The sequence below is a fragment of the Erpetoichthys calabaricus genome, chromosome 15 (assembly GCF_900747795.2).
Source record: "Erpetoichthys calabaricus chromosome 15, fErpCal1.3, whole genome shotgun sequence".
Lineage (NCBI taxonomy): Eukaryota > Metazoa > Chordata > Cladistia > Polypteriformes > Polypteridae > Erpetoichthys > Erpetoichthys calabaricus.
Window position 1 is genome coordinate 27,019,586 of NC_041408.2, and position 21,194 is coordinate 27,040,779.

Here is a 21,194-nt window from a genome sequence, read left to right on the forward strand (position 1 = left end):
TTAAGCTTTGTCTCCCTTGACCTTTGTGCTGCTTCGACCATTCTTTTGGGTCTCCCTTCTTTTTCATCTCCAATCTTTTCTTGTCCTAACACACATCAAAACAAAATGTTTTTGCCAGAATAAGGATAAAAATACTAAACAAGAAAAACAAGTCTAACAAATCCAGAAGTGATTTGAAGTGAATAAGGAAAGGCCAGCACCCAGCTTCATTAAGGTGTTGTTCTGCCACCACCGAAGTGATGTACGGAGACAGGACCAGCAAATAAATTTTTAACCGAAAAACAAAACAGCATGAGATCAAAACTATATGGCATCACAAGTCAAAAGAGAAGAGCAAAGTTCATTTTGCCAGAAGGTAACTAAGAAGAAAGCACATACAGTGGGGCAAAAAAGTATTTAGTCAGCCACCAATTGTGCAAGTTCTCCCACTTAAAAAGATGAGAGAGGCCTGTAATTTTCATCATAGGTATACCTCAACTATGAGAGACAAAATGAGAAAATAAATCCAGAAAATCACATTGTCTGATTTTTAAAGAATTTATTTGCAAATTATGGTGGAAAATAAGTATTTGGTCACCTACAAACAAGCAAGATTTCTGGCTCTCACAGACCTGTAACTTCTTCTGTAAGAGGCTCCTCTGTCCTCCTCTCGTTACCTGTATTAATGGCACCTGTTTGAACTTGTTATCAACATAAAAGACACCTGTCCACAACCTCAAACAGTCACACTCCAAACTCCACTATGGCCAAGGCCAAAGAGCTGTCAAAGGACACCAGAAACAAAACTGTAGACCTGCACCAGGCTGGGAAGACTGAATCTGCAATAGGTAAGCAGCTTGGTGTGAAGAAATCAACTGTGGGAGCAATTATTAGAAAATGGAAGACATACAAGACCACTGATAATCTCCCTCGATCTGGGGCTCCACGCAAGATCTCACCCTGTGGGGTCAAAATGATCACAAGAACGGTGAGCAAAAATCCCAGAACCACACGAGGGGACCTAGTGAATGACCTGCAGAGAGCTGGGACCAAAGTAACAAAGGCCACCATCAGTAACACACTATGCCGCCAGGGACTCAAATCCTGCAGTGCCAGACGTGTCCCCCTGCTTAAGCCAGTACATGTGCAGGGCCGTCTGAAGTTTGCTAGAGAGCTTTTGGATGATCCAGAAGAGGATTGGGAGAATGTCATATGGTCAGATGAAAAAAAACTCTACTCGTCGTGTTTGGAGGAGAAAGAATGCGAAGTTGCATCCAAAGAACACCATACCTACTGTAAAGCATGGGGGTGGAAACATCATGCTTTGGGGCTGTTTTTCTGCAAAGGGACCAGGACGACTGATCCGTGTAAAGGAAAGAATGAATGGGGCCATGTATCGTCAGATTTTGAGTGAAAACCTCCTTCCATCAGCAAGGGCATTGAAGATGAAACGTGGCTGGGTCTTTCAGCATGACAATGATCCCAAACACACCGCCCGGGTAACGAAGGAGTGGCTTCGTAAGAAGCATTTCAAGGTCCTGGAGTGGCCTAGCCAGTCTCCAGATCTCAACCCCATAGAAAATCTTTGGAGGGAGTTGAAAGCGACAGCCCCAAAACATCACTGCTCTAGAGATCCGCATGGAGGAATGGGCCAAAATACCAGCAATAGTGTGTGAAAACCTTGTGAAGACTTACAGAAAACGTTTGACCTCTGTCATTGCCAACAAAGGGTATATAACAGAGTATTGAGATGAACTTTTGTTATTGACCAAATACTTATTTTCCACCATAATTTGTAAATAAATTCTTTAAAATCGGACAATGTGATTTTCTGGATTTATTTTCTCATTTTGTCTCTCATAGTTGAGGTATACCTATGATGAAAATTACAGGCCTCTCTCATCTTTTTAAGTGGGAGAACTTGCACAATTGGTGGCTGACTAAATACTTTTTTGCCCCACTGTATCTATTTTCGGGTGGGTGTCCACAAACTTGGGTGAAGATGAGAACTGTGTGACGCAGGCTGATATTTGAAGTATGCCATCTCGTTGACGTGATTTCCAGGAACACATACTAGCGACCCAATCTTGAATCTTAAAATGGTGTCACAAGAGAAATGTGAAAATTAGTTTGTATTAAGAAAATAATGATATTTAAGCCTAAGGAAAAGAAAAGATACATACAAATGCACGTAACTGAATTGGAAACACCGAATCACCACAGGAATGAGGTCACACCTTCCTATACACACCACACAGAAAGAGCCGAGTGGCATATCCGTCTGAGGCTCTTACTGCTAAGCCCTTGCAGTAGTTACGGTTCACTGAGTCGCTTTACTGAGGGTCACCTGTAGCCCTGACATTCTAGGGTGAGGTGATTTTTCTGTCAGTGACAGGCCAAACATGTGGCCCAGAAGGAGTACGCCAATGCTTGAGCGTCTAGGCTGCAGTCTCCCGTGTTGCTGATCTACTGCCAGGGCAGACTTTACAAGAGTCTGTTCAAGTTCATTGCTTCATTGTCAAATCACTGCTTTAACTCCCTGAATGAGCCAAGTCCACAGTGAGCAAAAGAATTCAGTGACGCTGTGTTTTCATTCCCAGGATTAGGCCTTTATTTATTGCTAGAGCACAAGTAATTCCCACTTGGCAGATTGCTACCAAATTGCTAAATGTAATATGCCGAGCAGAATTGCTGCTGATCTTTCCACGAGAGGCCAACGACTCCAAAGTAAAATTTCCAGTAATTTTCAAGAAGTGCCGTCATTTGCTTTTTTTTTTTTTCTATCCTTTCAGAATAAAAGCTCCCAGCCGGTGTATGGTTTCTAGCACTGGCTATTCATGACGGATTCTACTAGGCACTGAGACACTGCATATAGCGCCTTGGTCTGGTACCTTTCCCAGGATATCCAGAATACCACATTCAGTTAAAGATTACGCTGTTCTCCACACATGTGACATTAATAACCATATAAAACTTTACTGAGGCCTTTAATCTCAGTAGACCCGCTGCCCCCATGTGGCTGGGTGGAGAGAGTACTGTGATGTGGTAATTCTGGGCCATCTGCAGTATACGGCCCTGTTGTGTTGTCTTTCAGTTTTGGTAATCGTGAAGCCTCTTGATTAGCTTCACACTAGCAGGAGGTGACATGACACAAGAAGAGTGACTCTCTCACCTTTATGCCACTGAGCAATAGTAGTAATTAAAAATGTCCTGTTGTGATGGTAGGGTGGCATGGGTCCATCACAAAACCTTGCGTTTCATCCTCATAAGGGGTATCCTATATGAAACAATGTGCCAGATTCTGAAGCCGACTGCTTCACTTTTGACACACGGGAGCCGTCCCTACAGAGGCCTCTCCGGGCTTCTCAAGGAGAAATGGAGGGATGTGCCAACAAGTTCTGAGGAAGCCCAACTGGAAGGCAAGGCGCTCCATAACCAACCACTTCGCTGCTGGCGCTCGCCTTTCTCTTCTTGTGCTTTGTTTTTTTGTTTTTTTTTTTTGAGTGCCTGGTGGCCTGCATGTAATTTGGCAGATTGGCATACATACAGTCAAAGTAAGCAGAACGATGATGACATGAGCGTGGCAGGCAGCTGTGGGCCATTATGGTAATTGATGCCTAAGGTGGAACAGCAATAAAAACAAAACGGTCTGCTAGGAGACATACAGAATTAAGGCCTTTGGAAAAAGCCACGAGGAGTGAGAGGCGCAGGGCAACACCGCACTCCCTTTTCATTGCTCTTCTGTAGCTTTGCCAATTATGACTTAAGCTGGGTAGGAGGCCAACACGTGTTCTGTGTGGCTGCAAATGTGCCCCATCACATACTAGAAATGGCCAGCTAGGTGATGTGAGGCACATTTGTCAGGGCTGTGTCATTATTAAGAGCTGCAGTGTAAGTCCTGAATGAGTGTGAAGACAGTTCAGTGTCTAATTCCAGGGGGTTCCTCTACGTTGGCTTCACTTTAAGTGGTCCTGCCTGGAATAAGAGCACAGAGTAACAGATGAAGGCAACATCTGAAGTAATGTTATACATAAATGGTGTGCACCACACCTCTGTGAATTCAAATGGGAACTTTACCTGTGAGCATTAAGCCACATCTGCATCAGCCTGAGGCCTCTCTCTGGGTGTGGTTGAGAAGTATACATGGTGTTCAGCATCCTTCACCTCCACTCCCCAGCTGGCCACATTCCACCTTTCTCAAGTGAAGAGGCAGCGGAGAGTGATCCAGAAGTCCCATTCTGCCAGAAATCCCACTTCTACCACCTTGTGTGATCTTGAGCTTTGTGATAGAGAAGGATGTTGTCTCTGCTGTGCCAGATTTACTCCATCTTCTCCCCATCTGGCCATTCTAATAACAACAGTGGCCCACTCACTGATGGCACTCAGACACCTCAAGCCCAGATTGGCCTACATAATGAAATATAAAGCCAGTGCCAGTGGTCCAGAGTGATGACCTGCCCAGCTGCTGTAGCAGCTTGCTTCACGGGAGCAGAGAACTGAGAGGACATGGCTTTCAGCTCCAGCACTCCTATCATTTCTCTCCTTTTTAAACACAACAGCACCAGATGCTCATGCTAATTTGCCCGTTCAAAGGTTTCCAAAGCTAGATTGGCTTCACGTTTTGGTGGCTCACATCCAGTGCATAACTTGGCAAAGACAAGCGAGTAACAGGAAAGCAAGCAATTAGCTGACAGCGGGGCACCGATAAAGTTTGTTAGTTCTGTTCAGACTTGACGGCTGTGTGATGGGCTTCAGGAAATGGTGACCCAAGTGTCCAAATCTCATTTTCTAATTTGAAAAATGCCTGTGTGTTTGGGGGAAGGTTACATGGTTAGTAGCAAGACTGACGCCAGCCTTGTAACTCTAGAAGTCAGGGGTGCAAGCAGACACCCCACATCTCATTTTCAGAATCACGTCAGAGAGCATTTATAGAGCCAGGCGAAGATGGCTTTCTCCGGAACATCAACATTGTTTTCACCGTATACTTTTATTTCATGAATTGAACTTTCTACAGCTGGCAGCATATTATTCGACCCTACAAAAAGCGAAGCTGTACAGCTGTCTGTACGACTTTTGAAGGCTGATTCTTCCAGGGCAAGTCTCTTCATTAGGCAGCAACAGCTAAGCTTTCTGAAGGCCCACTCCTGCTTTAAATCCACTATGCCCATTCACTGGCTCACTTTCTTCGAGTTTTCCGTGCGGGCATTTTTTTTTCTGCTTCATTTACTGTGCTGTCCTTGTGTACTGGTATATTTGCTTGTGTTATGGCTCCAGGCTGTCCTGACCTCTCCTCAGCTGGTCTTTTAGCTGCTTCTCTTTTATTCTGTAGTCTTGCTGAAGCCAGACGTATAATATTAATGTTTCAATATAACCACAAGTGAATTTTGCTTAAAACTGGGTGGTAACAATTAGACAGTGTAACATTTCTAAACCAATCCAACACCTCATGAAGGCGGTGCTCAAAGTAGTGGCGGAAGATTTTGAACTGAGGTGGGCTTGTTAACCTGATCCGACAGAACCAAGCTTCTGATTCCAATGAACCGAGACATTGAAATATCTCCTAGAAAATCATAATTAGACATATAAATGTGTGTCACGTGTGCCGAGAACCCACTGCACGTGTTAAAAATGAACGTAACCTGTTCTAAAAATAACCAACCTGATGCAAAGGAAAAAACTCGGCATTTGAAGACATCAATATCTTCTTAAATTAAACATTTTCTTAAATGAAACAGTGACAAAACTGAGGTTCTCCGCATTGGTTCAAAATCATCATTATCCAAAACCAATAATCTTTCTCTTGTTATTGATAACTCTGTTGTTTCCCCATCATCTCAGGTCAAGAGTCTGGGTGTCATCCTCGACAGTTCTCCATCTTTCCAATCTCACATTAACAACATCACCCGGTCTGCTCACTTCCACCTACGTAATATTAATCGCATTCGCCCCTCCCTCACTCCTCACACCACTGCCATTCTTGTTCATAGTCTTTGTCACTTCTCGGCTGGACTACTGCAATTCACTCCTTTTTGGTCTCCCTAATAAATCTCTTCATAAGCTTCAGTTAGTCCATTCTGCAGCACGCATCATTACTCGAACCCCATCTATTCACCATATTACTCCGGTCTTGCAGCAGCTTCATTGGCTCCCGATCAAGTTTCGTACTGATTTTAAGATTCTGCTATTAACATTTAAGGCCATTCATAACCTCGCCCCTCCATATCTGTCTGACCTTCTTCATGTCGCCATTCACTCCCGTAACCTTAGATCCTCTTCCTCCACCCTCTCGCCCGTCTAACCACCATGGTGAGCAGAGCATTCAGCCGTTCTGCTCCCAAGCTCTGGAATTCATTACCTGCGGAGCTCTGAAACATCAAATCATATTCATTCTTCAAATGTAAACTTAAAACGCATCTGTTTAAAATGGCTTTTTCTTTTTCCTCCTGATTACAGTGGCTTTGTTTGGTTTTAATTTTTAGATTTTCTGTTTTAAGTTGTTTATAATTGTGTCTTTTATTTATTTATTTATTTATTGTTTGTTTGGTGTCCTTGAGTTCTCCGAAAGGCACCTTGTATAAATAAAATGTATTATTATTATTATTATTATCATCAATGGACGAGTGGTAAACGTGAATGGTGTGTTGTCACAGGTGCTATGTGTGCTCTCTGTTGTTCACTGTTACGACGATAGTGTAGGGGTCGAGGCAAACTTGAAAGAATTGGCAGCTAGATTTCTGAAAATATGAACTGCAAAATATGCAAGTGTTAAGGGAGTAAATAACAAAGAGCCACAGGAGATGTAGATTTTGTACTCAAAACACCCGAATTAACAAATCTGCTTGATGACACCAGTCAATGCACGGACGAGGTTACCCAACATCTAACTTCTGACAGCACAGCCAAAGGAAGTTGGCATTACTGTCTAATTGGAAACACAAGCTTGCCATGCCAGAATATAGCGGCAGCATTTTAACACAATGCTAACCTACACTCTCTCTGCTGTTGTTATGCCATGTAATAGGCAAAATGGCAGAAAGAAGAACTTCTCAAACGCAAGGGGCCAAGTACCTGCAGTGGCCTATGTATGTGTCTGTCAGTCTGTTGTGGTGCTGCGCTCAATACAATATACAAATTAATCATTACGCTTCAGTTAGCTTGTGGTGCTGAGCTCTTGAACTGACAACGCCAATATGCTGATAAGCTTTATGCACATGCCCTTTAGTTTTTAGTCAGGTGTGTTTCATTTTCTTGCGTCCATTCTTTATCATTCCTTCCCTTCTTCACATCTTTGACCTCTCTTGACTTCATCTTTCTATTTACCTTATGTGCAGTAGCAAACTGACTTTTCCTCATACTGGAACTGTTCTTTTTTTTAATTCAGCCTTTCTGGAATTCTCAGTGGCAAGGACAAACAGGGCATCTGGTTCCTATATTAACAACTGTCCAAATACAACACATTTGTGTTTTGGTGGCCCTTGATCTGGCTCCTAGCTTTTTAACCTCCTAGACAGGGTTGATGCAGAGCTGCTCCTCACCCCTCAGTCTACTCTGGCTTCTCTTATGTTGCTTTTTAGACCTTTGAACTCTGTTAGTCAGGTTTGGGGTTATTGGGGTAGTGGGTGTTGTTGGGACATTGACGTCAGGCAGGGGCATGGCCAGGAATTAATTGCAGGAGAGATTGAAAAACTATTTCTGTCTGTGATACCGTGAAAATATGAACTGTCATAAAATATATACAATCATATGAAAATGTTTTGGGAACCCCTCTCAGCCTACATAATAATTGACTCTACTTTCAACAAAAAAGATAACAGTGGTATGTCTTTCATTTCCTAGGAACATCTGAGTACTGCGGTGTTTTTCGAACAAAGATTTTTAGTGAAGCAGTATTTAGTTGTATGAAATTAAATCAAATGTGAAAAACTGGCTGTGCAAAAATGTGGGTCCCCTTGTAATTTTGCTGATTTGAATGCCTGTCACTACTCAATGCTGATTACTTACAGCACCAAATTCATTGGATTAGCTCGTTCTACCTTGAACGTCATAGACAGGTGTGTCCAATCATGAGATATAAAGGTATTTAAGGTGGTCAGTTGCAAGTTGTGCTTCCCTTTGACTCTCCTCTGAAGAGTGACAGCATGGGATCCTCAAAGCAACTCTCAAAAGATCTAAAAACAAAGACTGTTCAGTATCATGGTTTAGGGGAAGGCTACAAAAAGCTATCTCAGAGGTTTAAACTGTCAGTTTCAACTGTAAGGAATGTCATCAGGAAATGGAAGGCCTCAGGCACAGCTGCTGTTAAACTCAGCAGGTCTGGCAGGCCAAGAAAAATACAGGAGCGGCATATGTGCAGGATTGTGAGAATGGTGACAGACAACCCACAGATCTCCTCCAAAGACCTGCAAGAACATCTTGCTGCAGATGATGTATCTGTACATCGTTCTACAATTCAGCAGTATGGCGGAAGAAGAACACCGCATTCCAAAAAAAACACCTGCTACCTACTGTCAAATTTGGTGGAGGTTCCATCATGCTATGGGGCTGTGTGGCTAGTTTAGAGACTGGGGCCCTTGTTAAAGTCGAGGGTCAGATGAATTCAACCCAATATCAACAAATTCTTCAGGGTAATGTTCAAGCATCAGTCACAAAGTTGAAGTTACACAGGAGTTGGATATTCCAACAAGACAATGACCCAAAACACAGTTCAAATTCTACAAAGGCATTCATGCAGAGGGAGAAGTACGATGCTCTGGAATGGCCGTCACAGTTCCCTAACTTGAATATCATCGAAAATCAATGGGATGATTTGAAGCAGGCTGTCCATGCCAGGCAGCCATCAAATTTAACTGAACTGGGGAGATTTTGTATGGAAGAATGGTCAAAAATACCTCCATCCAGAATCCAGACACTCATCAAAGGCTATAGGAGGACAGCATCTAGAGGCTGTTATATTTACAAAAGGAGGCTCAACTAAGTATTGATGTAATATCTCTGTTGGGGTGCCCAAACTTTTGCACCTGTCTAATTTTGTTATGATTCATATTGCATATTTTCTGTTAATCCAGTAAACTTAATGTCACTGCTAATGTACTACTGTTTCCATAAGGCATGTCATATATTAAAAGGAAGTTGCTACTTTGAAAGCTCAGCCAATGAGAAACAAAAATCCAAAGAATTAAGAGGGGTTCCCAAACTTTTTCATATGACTGCACCTATACAGTCATGTGCCAGTTTACATCTGACCGAGTTCAGGCCATTCATACTTACTGCCAAAAGCCATAATGTTGTAGACATTGCTAAAACCCACCAGCGCAGGCCACAAGGTTTGTACGCCTTTTGTTTAACACAGACTTGTTGCAGTGTTGCCAGCCATAGTATGATGCACTCTGCAGAGAAGCAGTGAGAGAAGTGGTGGTGGAGCTACAGAGGTAGTGGTCTCTCTGCTGTCTCCCTGTACTGATGCTGCACTGGAAGTGAGAAAACAAATATTACGTTCACAGAGCGTCGTCTGGGCACTGATTGGCTGTACAGCATTTTCTTTTTTTTCTTATCTGTACAGATGGTTTGCACTTTTTTCCTTCAATCAAGAAGATAGAAATGCTGTGTAAAATTATTGTTTCACAGGGTCCCACATGTTTTTTGGCGCTTGAAGGTTAAGGTTTGTTTTGATCTGTGCTGCTCCACATGACTAATTCTTGTACATTTGCACCAACTTCCATTACATGGACAAGGCATGTGGCCTCCAACATTTGAAGATCAATTTGTGCTTCTCCATACCAGCTGTTAAAAGTATGCACACCAATGAGACACCCCAGACCCCGACGTACGGCCAAGCGGCTGGTCCCAGGTAGAGCCATAAGTTGGCACGTGACTGTATTTGTTCCGACCACACCGAGGGGCTCCAACTTGAAATCTCTACCCGCTGGTATTATTCACTCTCTTTTGACCTTGTGTTAAGTTTTTGTATTTTTGAGTTTTAGTAACAGTTTTGGATTCCCTGTTTTTTTGACTTTTTTGTGGGATTCATGTGAAATTTTCAACCTTGAAGCTTTTATTTCCCATCTTTCTCACAACACATATACGTAGATAGAGAGATAGTAAGTGCAGCAGTCACTCCGTCTGTTGTCCGTATGTATGTACGTACATACACCCATCTGCACATCTATGCATACATACATGCTTGTCTCAAGGGGAAATGTATCTTTTACGGAATCTCAAAGAATATGGAAATATCATAATAAACAATAACTACCATCCATCTCCAAACACACGCAAGAATTACAAAAAAGAGGAAATCTTCTGACTTGGCTAAAGATAAGAGAGCAGACACAGTGAGGCATATTGCCGCGGGTATGAAGGAGCCCCCGTCACGTTTCTTGACACTCCTCTGTTGAACGCAGTATCAGACTTTGAGTCAATGCTTCGGCGGTCCTGCCGTTTTTTTGTTTTTTTTTAAATGTTTCCCCCATTCAGCACTCTCATGGCGCGAGTTTATTGCATGTCCGGGGTAGGAGCTGGCCAGATGAGCTTGATGGACTAAATGGTCTACTCTTGTGTGTCAGACTCAAGTTCTTACGCTTATACAGCATCTGTCTACACACATGTTTAAGGCTTTGAATGTAATTTTTTAGTATAAGCAAAATCACTCACAATGAGTTACATTAGAGGAGCAAAAGTTTATTTTCTGTAGATAGATAGATAGATAGATAGATAGATAGATAGATAGATAGATAGATAGATAGATAGATAGATAGATAGATAGATAGATAGATAGATACTTTATTAATCCCAATGGGAAATTCACAAAGTGCCTGTAGTGCCTTTCCAAAGAGATCAACATCCCAGGGTGCTTTACAGGTTTGGTGCAACTATTAGGTGACATTTAGGAAAAACAACTTTATGATCTGAGTGCAGCTGGATTGAAACAGCGGTGTAAGTATTGAAGCACATCTCGACTCTATGAGCTGACAGCAGATGCAGGGAATATTCATTAGACATGAGTTGCAGTGACATCTTATGTGCACCCTGTGTTTTTGCCTCCATAATCAGAGGGTCACAGTGGAATTCAGTGATGGGGCTGAACCCGCATCTCTCCGCTTTACTGTCTAATGCTGGAGACACTAGGACTCTCTGCTTGTCTCTAACATTCCCATTTGATGTTATTTTCTTCCAAAAAAATGAAAGGAGGGAATGCAGTCATATTATTCTGAAAAATAGCTGCCTGTGAAACAAAGTAGCGTTGTGCCATTACATGGGAGTAACAAGACTGAGGGGACAGAAGCATTATTTTGTGTAAAAATGCCAGCTGGACCTGAAGAGGCCCTAATAAATATGATAATGGAGAAAAAGCAAAAGCAATGTGATGGATTAGGATTTACGTTTTCTAAAGGGTCAACAGAGGAGGCCTTTGATTAGAAAACGGGTATGTGCATCATGGAGGACAGATGCATAATGGCCGCATGTTGCCAAATAAGGGCGATAAATCTGCTTTACGATTTGTGTTTTAATTATCTGTGTCATAAAACACTCACTTTCTGTTTGTGTTGCTTGATGAACACACGGCTACAGAACATTTTCCTGGAGAATTGCAGCATCAACATTTTGGAAAATGGGACAAATTTTCAGTATGATGGCTTAAACTCAAATGATGTATCAGATGGCTGGGACTAATTCTCATTATTTGTGTTTGTTTTTTTTTTTTTTGGTCAGATTGAACGTGTCATCTTCTGTGTATTTCTGGAAACAGACCACAAAATCTATAAGGAGAAAATGACCAAGTTCTTCTCAACTGGTATGTTGTCCATTACTCATTTACTCTGATTTACTCTGTTTTGTAAACATTTAAGAGGCACAAGTCCTCCTTGAAAGGCATGAGTTATGAAATCACACACACAGGATGGTCCTTTGTTTGTTTGTCCATCTGTCTGTGTTTTATAGTGCCTTTTAAATGTCAATTCTGTCTCTCAATTTGTCTGAGTGGAGATATCCATCTAGGTGGGGCTGTTATAGAAATAGATAGGAATCTTGATTGTCTTTGATATCTCAACTTTTCATATAGTATCTGTCTATCTGTCCATCTGTCTGTCTATTATATAGTGCCTTTCATCTATCTATCTATCTATCTATCTATCTATCTATCTATCTATCTATCTATCTATCTATCTATCTATCTATCTATCTATCTATCTATTATATAGTGCCTATCTATTATAAAGTGCTTTTTCTTTCTATCTGTCTTTCTGCTTCTGCTTTATTTCCTCCATTGTACTGAAGTCCTGAACAAGACCACAGTACAGTTGTTTCTATTAAAGGCCGTTGCTCAGGGACGTTTGCCCCCACATTCAGCTGACTTGTCACATTAAGATCAGGTTCTACCACAAGACGGCTCTGTTGAATTACCAGCTAGATCTGTGATGCCTCAGGCCGCGCAGGCTTACTGATACTTTGTGGTGCACCTCATTCAGAAATGTGCTATCTTGCCACACCCTGGACTGGCTGCACTTTTAATGTGTAAGACATCGGCGTGGAGATGAAGGTGCAGTTGTGGGTAAGTGGCTACAGTAGGATGTACTCACACTAGGCACATTTGTTCCATGCCATACCCAAGGCGATTATCCCCCCCTTTTAACTCCCTCACTGGCCTGCACTCACACTGCGCTTAACATTCTGGGCCGGGGTACACTTTGGTCATGACCGTGCGACTTCGTGTGAAGCAGTGTGACAGTATGCATGTCAAAATGATTTTACTTATTTTGTGGGTTTTTAAGAGTCATTTAGTGCAGGATTAACGCTCTACCCTCTTATAGATTTATAGGTGAAAATCAACACCTGTTTTTAACTCAAAAGATATTGAATGAAATGAGAATTACACTATTTGACTTGTCGCATCGTTAACATCATGTATGGTGTTCATGCTTACTGTTCCAGAAAGCTACTAAACCGTACTTCGGTTCACCTCTTCCAAGCAGGCCAGGGCACCGTACGGTGCGGTAGGCCCAGTATAGAGCAATCACACTAGTCAAACGAACTAGACTTTTGGGGTGTGAAAGGCACTATATATTCGCCCAACACAGACTGACAACAGACGCACATGAAAAATAAACAAAAAGAATTATTTTTCTTCACCTGTGGGGCACGTCTTCCCCGTGTCCCACAAGCAGTACACAGTCCCAAAAGCACACCAAACAAAATAAAGCAAAGCACCAAAACAAGACACACCCTTCACCACCACTCCTCCCAGCAAGTGTTGTCCTCCTCCTCCTCCTCCCGACTCTGGCTCCTGGAGTGGTGGCTGCTGGCTTCTTATATAGCCCACCCAGAAGTGCTCCAGGTGATAATTAACCTAATTAAGGTTAACACATTACCAGGTGTGTCTGCTTTCTAGCCCAGACGGGCAGCTCCCCCAGCGATGGCCACGGAGTCCAACAAGCCTGAGCTCCGAAGTCCCATGCCTGTGGCCCGGATGTAACCCAGAGGGGCTGCCACCGAGCATTCCAGGGGGAAGTAGTGTGTAGCCCATGGAAATTCCTCCGGATCCAGTGCCAAAGGGGCATCCTGGCCGTCCGCCACAGGGGTTACATGTGGGCAAATGTGCCCAAGTACAGAACGAATTGCTAGTGTGAGTACTGTATAGACGCTCTAGGCACTGGTTTGTTTTTGTCCCTTCAGTCACTCACACCAATAGTAGCATCTCTCACATGAAGAATTAAGAAGCAGGTGCAAGTGACGGGACGCTGTGCACTCTTTTGAGGCTGTGACGGCTCTCTGCCAAGATGACTGCCTGCAAGTGCGCTTAGTGAGATTCATAAGGTAATCAGAACTGCTTGTCGGCCTATGAATGCCTCTGTCACTGCTCTGGTCCCAATCCTCCTCATTTTTTGGGAACTTTTATCGTCCTCAGCAGCTGAGCAGCAGGTTGCTAGGGGGATTCAGATGGAAAGCTTGACTTGCTCCTTCCTGAATATTCATGGCATGTGTCATCTCTTCTCCTTTGCTTCGGAGACAGTTGCCCTGAGGATTTACGAACTGGTGCAGTGGACTGAGAACTGGGCTTTTATTGGCATCAGTGGAGCTCTTGAGGTGCAGATGGAGATTTTAGTAGTCTGACACATTTACGAGACACTGAATTACTGCTAGCCTTAGTCCTTCTTCACCTTCAGTGCACGTCTATGACATCACATTGCCTTCTGTATTCATTTACCAGAGGGTAGTCTGCTTGTGGGGGGCACGGTGGCGCAGTGGGTAGCGCTGCTGCCTCGCAGTTGGGGGACCTGGGTTCGATTCCCAGGTCCTCCCTGCGTGGAGTTTGCATGTTCTCCCCATGTCTGCGTGGGTTTCCTCCCACAGTCCAAAGACATGCAGGTTAGGTGGATTGGCGATTCTAAATTGGCCCTAGTGTGTGCTTGGTGTGTGGGTGTGTTTGTGTGTGTCCTGCGGTGGGTTGGCACCCTGCCTGGGATTGGTTCCTGCCTTGTGCCCTGTGTTGGCTGGGATTGGATCCAGGAGACACCCGTGACCGTGTGTTCGGATTCAGCGGGTTGGAAAATGGATGGATGGATAGTCTGCTTGTGGATATCTAATGCATGCCGGCTCACTGCACCTTCAGAGGCCACCGTCCACTTGGCACAATCCCCTAAATTGGGCTTCTGGAGTGGGGCAGTCAAGCTGAAGGACTGGGAAGCAGAATGCTGGTTAGCTAAGTCTTAGGGGGGTTGCAATCCTGGGTAAGCAAGAGATCACTTCAGAATCTTCATCATGCAAGATACTTTTAATTATATATTATATAATATTAACATTATATATCATGTTTATTAAAGCTGAAAAATCCTTAAAGCAAGTTTTAAAAGGTAGTTGTCAGAAGGGACAAGAAAGGCCAGGCCAAAGGAGGGGCTGGGGTCAGAGCACAGGCCAAACTCTGTGATAACAAAAAGGGCAAAAATGACATCCATAGGAAAGCAGCAGGGCGAAGAACCGCCGTTCAGTAGTACGAGTGTAAAAAAATAAAATGACAACATGCACCAGCGTGATCCTCGAGAGCTTTGGAACAATGGCCTCTTAATATTAAGAGTGGTACCTGTGGGTTGACCCTGCTGTTTGTGGAGAAGAGCTAGCACTGCATTCAGCAATGAAAATGTCTCACCCAGACAGGGTCCTCGTTTGGAGATGCTTTCTCTCATCAGCACCAAGATGACGTTCCCCTCGTTGGATTCTGCTTGTTACCTGAGACTTCTTTAGGAGACTGTTGAGCCATTTTTCTTTGAGCTGAAAGCTAAAGACCAGCTGAATGAGGCTGCAAGCCAGGAATCTGAAAAACTCAAGCAGGTCTACACCAGAATGAAAGAGAGAGAAAAGTGTGCCCTGAATGGTTTTGTCCAAGTCGAGACCAAAACCCAACAGAGATGCTGCGGCAGCACCTGAAATGAGCACTTCGAGCTTGAAAACGCACAAACGTTTGTTAGGAGCAGAGGGACGAATTCCTCCAAAACGTTGGGAGGAACCGATCAATGAATACAGAAAATGACGGGTGGCAGTGATTGCTGCTAAAGGTAGTGTAACCGGTAATTTTGTAATACCATTTACTGCATCTCCTCTAGATAGACAGTGATTGTTCGTAATGGACATATTTATTTGATTTCACTGTTTATACATGAGTGAATTTCATGTAGCTTATGTGTTAGACTGCTGTAAAATGAAATTGCTTACAGAATACAGGCCTTGATTACTAATAGTGGACTGCATAAAAACCGTGTTATTTATTCGTTCTGCGTCCATCGTATAATTTAATATTTGATTATGATTGAAGATCTGATGACATTTACTTATAACATTCGGGTTTCACAAATAGGCCTAACATAATATTTTCAAACTTGCATAATTCATTTCAGGGTTGTGGGAGAGCCTACCCTGGCAGCATTGGGCATAAGGTAGGAACCAGCTCAAACAGGGCACCCAGTCACACACACACTCACACAAACACACACCCCTACAGGCTAATTTTGTTTTCAGGCATGTTGGAGGATAATCACAGGACCCAGAGAATAATCCAAGCAACCACATGGGTGACTATGGGAACACAAGATTTGAAGCTGAGTGTTTGGATCCATGAGGCAGCAGTTCAGACCACCGTGACACCCAACAAATACGAGGTACAGAAGAGTCTCGCTTATCCAACCTTCGCTTATCCAACATTCTGTATTATCCGATGTCCCACCGCAAAAAAAACAAAAAAAAAAACGCATCAATCAGCAACAAGAACTGAAAGTTACGAGCGTGAGCGTAGACTATTTTTTGTTGCTAAGTTCATTTTTTCAGTTAAATTTTTCTGTTGTTTTGTTGTAAAACATGATTACAGTGGATTATGTGGCTGGCCCTCTCTGGTGTGTGTCTCTGTCGTGCACGTGTGTGTGCGTGCGTCTCTCTCTCTCGCGTGTGTGTGTGTGTGTGTGCGTGCGTGCGTCTCTCTCTCTCGCGTGCGTTCGTCTCTCTCGCGTGTGTGTGTGTGTGTGTGTGCGCGCGCGCGTGTGTGCGTGCATCTCTCTCACGCATTTTTGTGTGCGTCTCGCTTGCGCGTGTGTGCGTGCATCTCTCTCTCTCGCGCATGTGTGTGCGTGCGTCTCTCTCGTGTGCGTTCGTCTCTCTTGCACGTGTGTGTGTGTGCGCGTGCCTCTTGCGTATGTGTGTGTGTGCATCTCTCTTGCACGTGCATGTGTCTGTCTGTGTCTCTCTCGCGCTGTCTCTCTAATGCTGCACAGGGAGAGACTGCACACGTGCGGAAATCATCGGCGTGCACACACCGAAAGGGAAACTGGCTTGTTCCTATACCGAGTGTGTGGTCGTGCACAGAGGCAAAAGTTTGGCGAACTGTTTGGTCATAACCCGATTTGTACGTGTTCAGAGATGTTCGTGAACTGAGGTTCCCACTGTATTAGGCTCGTAATGTGTAAAATTATAACATAGTTTGACGTTTAATAGCTTTTTCTTAACACCTCCCATTATCTGACATTTTCACTTATCCGACGTTCTGCCGGCCCGTTTATGTCGGATAAGCGAGACTCTACTGTAGTTCAGAAAATCAAATGGGGCACAGACTTTTCTAAAGCTGTGTACATTGCATATTCCACAGAAGTGCTACTCCTCTTGTGCTTATACAGTAGTCTTCTGTCCTGCATGAGAGCAGCCTCCCCCTCTCTGTGTCCCACTTAGTCTCACTCACGTTTGTTCCTATTATTTATTCCACCTGTCATTTATTTGCAGATTCTTCACATCTCCTCTTTTAATCCCTTAATTTCTTTGTCTTGCCCTTCCCATGTTGTTGTCAGTGTGCTTTCCCATTGCTTTTCATTGTTGGTTTGGTGTGTCATCCACTTACCTCTGTTTGTCGTGTGCCATCATATCGTTTGAATTCCTCTGCATGCCAGGGTTAGGGCAGCTACTCAGAGAGAGTGATCCACGACAAATTACTACGTCTTTCTCTCTAACTGTAACAGGATTGCTTTAGTCTTTACCCCCTGGAGTCACATGTTGAATTACTTTATCTTTTCATTACTCCCTAAACCCATGCCAGTATGTGCCAATTGAAAAATTCATGGATGACCCTCACATGCCCTTTCATTATTTTAATAATGAGGAATTAGCCAATCACAGTGAACAGAAATCCAGCAGTTAAACAAGTAAACTGCTGTACAGTAATCCCTCTTCCATTGCGGGGGTTGCGTTCCAGAGCCACCCGCGAAATAGGAAAATCTGCGAAGTAGAAACCATATGTTTATATGGTTATTTTTATATTGTCATGCTTGGGTCACAGATTTTCCCAGAAACACAGGAGGTTGTAGAGAGACAGGAACGTTATTCAAACACTGCAAACAAACATTTGTCTCTTTTTCAAAAGTTTAAACTGTGCTCCATGACAAGACAGAGATGACAGTTCCGTCTCACAATTAAAAGAATGCAAACATATGTTCCTCTTCAAAGGAGTGCGCATCAGGAGCAGATAATGTCAGAGAGATAGAGAAAAGCAAACAAATCAATAGGGCTGTTTGGCTTTTAAGTATTAAGCTGTTGAAGGCGGCAGCTCACACCCCCTCCGTCAGGAGCAGAGAGAGAGAGACAGAGAAAAACAAACAATCGAAAATCAATACGTGCCCTTCGTGCTTTTAAGTATGCGAAGCACCGTGCAGCATGTTGCTTCACGAAGCAGCTACACAGAAGGTAGCAACGTGAAGATAATCTTCCAGCATTTTTAGACGAGCGTCCGTATCGTCTAGGTGTGCGAACAGCCCCCCTGCTCAATCCCCCTACGTCAGGATCAGAGAATGTCAGCGCATGAGAGAGAGAAAAGTAAGTTGGGTAGCTTCTCAGCCATCTGCCAATAGCGTCCCTTGTATGAAACTGAGGAAGCATGTACCAGAAATTAAAAGACCCATTGTCGGCAGAAATCTGCGAACCAGCAAAAAATCCGTGATATATATTTAAATATGCTTACATATAAAATCCGCGATAGAGTGAAGCCACGAAAGGCGAAGCGCGATACAGCGAGGGATTACTGTACATGATTTACTTTAGCTGTCTTCCATTTCAAGTACATCACCCAGCAAGTAGAGGCTTTCAGTTCGCAAAAACAATTCTTAGCCAAAAAAGAATTCTTAATCATTAAAAACTGAACAGATTGTAAACATGGAGTTGGTAAATGGGAAAGTTATTGCTAGCGTAGCAGCCAGCAGACAAACATACTTTGTTCAGATGGTCCAGCGACCAGTCATATTTATCGTGTGACACAATCGGTACGCTGCGGCTCTGTCTCTCCCTTCTCGGAACTCTTTATGGCCTGCAGCGATCAAAAAGAAAAGCAGTTACATTTTGTAAGTAACTATCTCACATTCACTAGCAATTAAGCTAAACATTCACTTACATTACCTGTGCACGGGCTTCTCCATTTTCTTGAGAATGTTAGAGAGATGAGACAAAAAAACCATTTTGCATTATCAGGGTAGACCACTACATTTTACAACATGTAGTACTCTTTTTCAATATCAAAGACTTTTTTGTCTCTGAAAATTGAATTCCTTATGAGGTCTTTGATTAGAAGGCTGTGCATTACAATGAACAAAAATATGAAGTCAGCTAACGTTTAATTATACAAGTTTCCGGATACACACAGCAGGTCACTTAGCTCTGTCGTCTTTAAAGGGAAATGAAAATCTCTCTGTTAATCACAATCTTTCAGTGTCTTGAAAAACTGAAAAGTTGTCATTTTTCCAAGTAAAACTCAAAAACTCCATTCCTTTTATTCCTTTAAAAGTGAAAAACTCTAGCGTGTAATGTTGTACAACAAGGCACATCTCTGGCACAGATCTAAGGACGTCGTAAGCCATAATTCTCTGGACGCCTGTCCCGTGTGTAAGCCGTGAGCCTGGGGACGCAGGTCCTTTGGCTGCGCTTGCCTCTTTGAACACTGCGTGAGGTGGAATGCCTGTCTTGAAGTCAGTTATAGTATGTATTATCTGCTTAGAAACGTATGTGTCACAAAGGTGACGAAATTCTAGTTAAGTCGGTAACTGTAATGTGATAAGAAGAATTTAACACGTTACATTACTTCATTACTGCTAACTCTGACAGTTTAAGTGGCCCTTGTGAAGCAGGGCAGCCTTTTGGGGTGTTTGGCATTCTGAAGCAGACCTGCAGAATTGCCGTAAGTAGACATTTATTGATTGTCTTTTGCGTCGTATGTCTTGTGCCTCCCAGTCAACCACACCTCCCTCAGACATTACTTGGCAGTGACAACTTTGTAGCCTTTGGCAGGGAGGCTAGTTGGTGGTTAGTGTGACAGCAGGCTAATTGCACTCTCTGTATATCACCTTGTGTTTCACTTGATGTGTCAGCATTATGTTTAATGTTTTATCTGTGCCATTGTCTGATTACAGTATGTACAGTATTTACTGTGTAGTACAACTGACAAGTTTTTTTGGTGTTGTTTCGCAGCTTTCTCCTGTTCTGCCTAGTTCCTGTTTCTGAGTCTTTAGGAAAACTCAGCTTTGCCATTAACTGGCTGGAGCTCCACCCACCGCCCAGCCTTATGCCCGCAGTGTGCCCTGCCCCCTCCCAGCAGTATCTGTTACCTAGCAACACTAACTGTGCTGCAGTCCCATGACTGTAGTGGCAAGCGAAATAAAAGGGGGAGCCTGACTGAAGTGCTCCAGTCTAGCATTGTACCCCAGGCCTTGCCAGAGCCTCCACTTAAGTCCTCGCCATTACTGCCGGATGTTCAGCCTGTTTGGTCATTTGTGCTATGGTATAGCTAGAGGTGTCACTCTGACTCAAGTTTTGTTTGTTTTTGTGTTTAGTCACTTTGTTATTTAAATGTACGTTGTTAATTCTATTTTTGGTTTTGATATTTTATTTATGTAACTTTAAAAATGCGAATTACTCGCGAACGCGTGAACGTAAAGGCGAGCTGTAAGAACTGAACATACCTGTATTTAGTGGAAAACAAGTCCACAATACAAAAGGTGCTGAAAATGTCCTCCCCCAACGTCCGCGCACAAGGAAACGCGACGCTCCATATTTGAGAATGTCCTCTGCAACATGTCACTGTCGATGGAAACAATTTCACGCTCGATGTTTGCTTTCAGTTGTTCGATGGTCCTGGGTTTGCTTGCATAAACCTTGCCCTTTAAATATCCCCATAGAAAAAAATCTGGGGGAGTTAAATCGGGCGATCGAGGTGGCCACAAACCTTTCGAGATCACCCTGTCTCCAAAAAAACGATCGGATCTCTTCCATACTGGCTTGAGAGGTATGGCACGTTGCACTGTCCTGTTGCCCCGTAGCGGCGCCCGCTATAGTGCCCACCTCTTTATGACACAGAATCAATTCTTCATTAAATAAGGAATATTTTTAACCTTGTTGCATGATGATACGTGCACACGTTGCAGAGTAATTCGCATTTTTAAAGTTGTACTCCCGAGTGTGACACCCTATACTAGCTACCTTACCTGACAAGGAAAGGTAATAGAATACATTTTAAAATATTTGATATCTCTTGCCTTATGTGTACCCTCAGCGTTCCTCCTACATCTTTACTCGGTATCGTCATGTGTCTCAGACTCTCTTATCCTTTGATTCCTCTCTTGACTCTGTCAGTTCACTGTGCGTTGCTCACCCCCTGTTGTCCATTCTTTTAACCACCACCAGTGATTTGTAGATGGGTTCCCACTCCC

At 43.3% G+C, this 21,194-nt stretch overlaps 1 protein-coding gene across 4 annotated transcripts in view; it reads left to right on the forward strand.

The window, feature by feature from the left end:
* Positions 1–21,194, forward strand: part of macrod2 (mono-ADP ribosylhydrolase 2) — a 1,343,630-nt gene that overhangs the window by 1,241,776 nt on the left and 80,660 nt on the right. For all 4 annotated transcript variants that reach the window (XM_028820323.2, XM_028820324.2, XM_051919692.1 and 1 more), the window contains one exon: positions 11,689–11,770. In XM_028820323.2, coding sequence (XP_028676156.1) covers positions 11,689–11,770 — 82 coding nt within the window. The remainder of the gene's footprint in view (positions 1–11,688; positions 11,771–21,194) is intronic.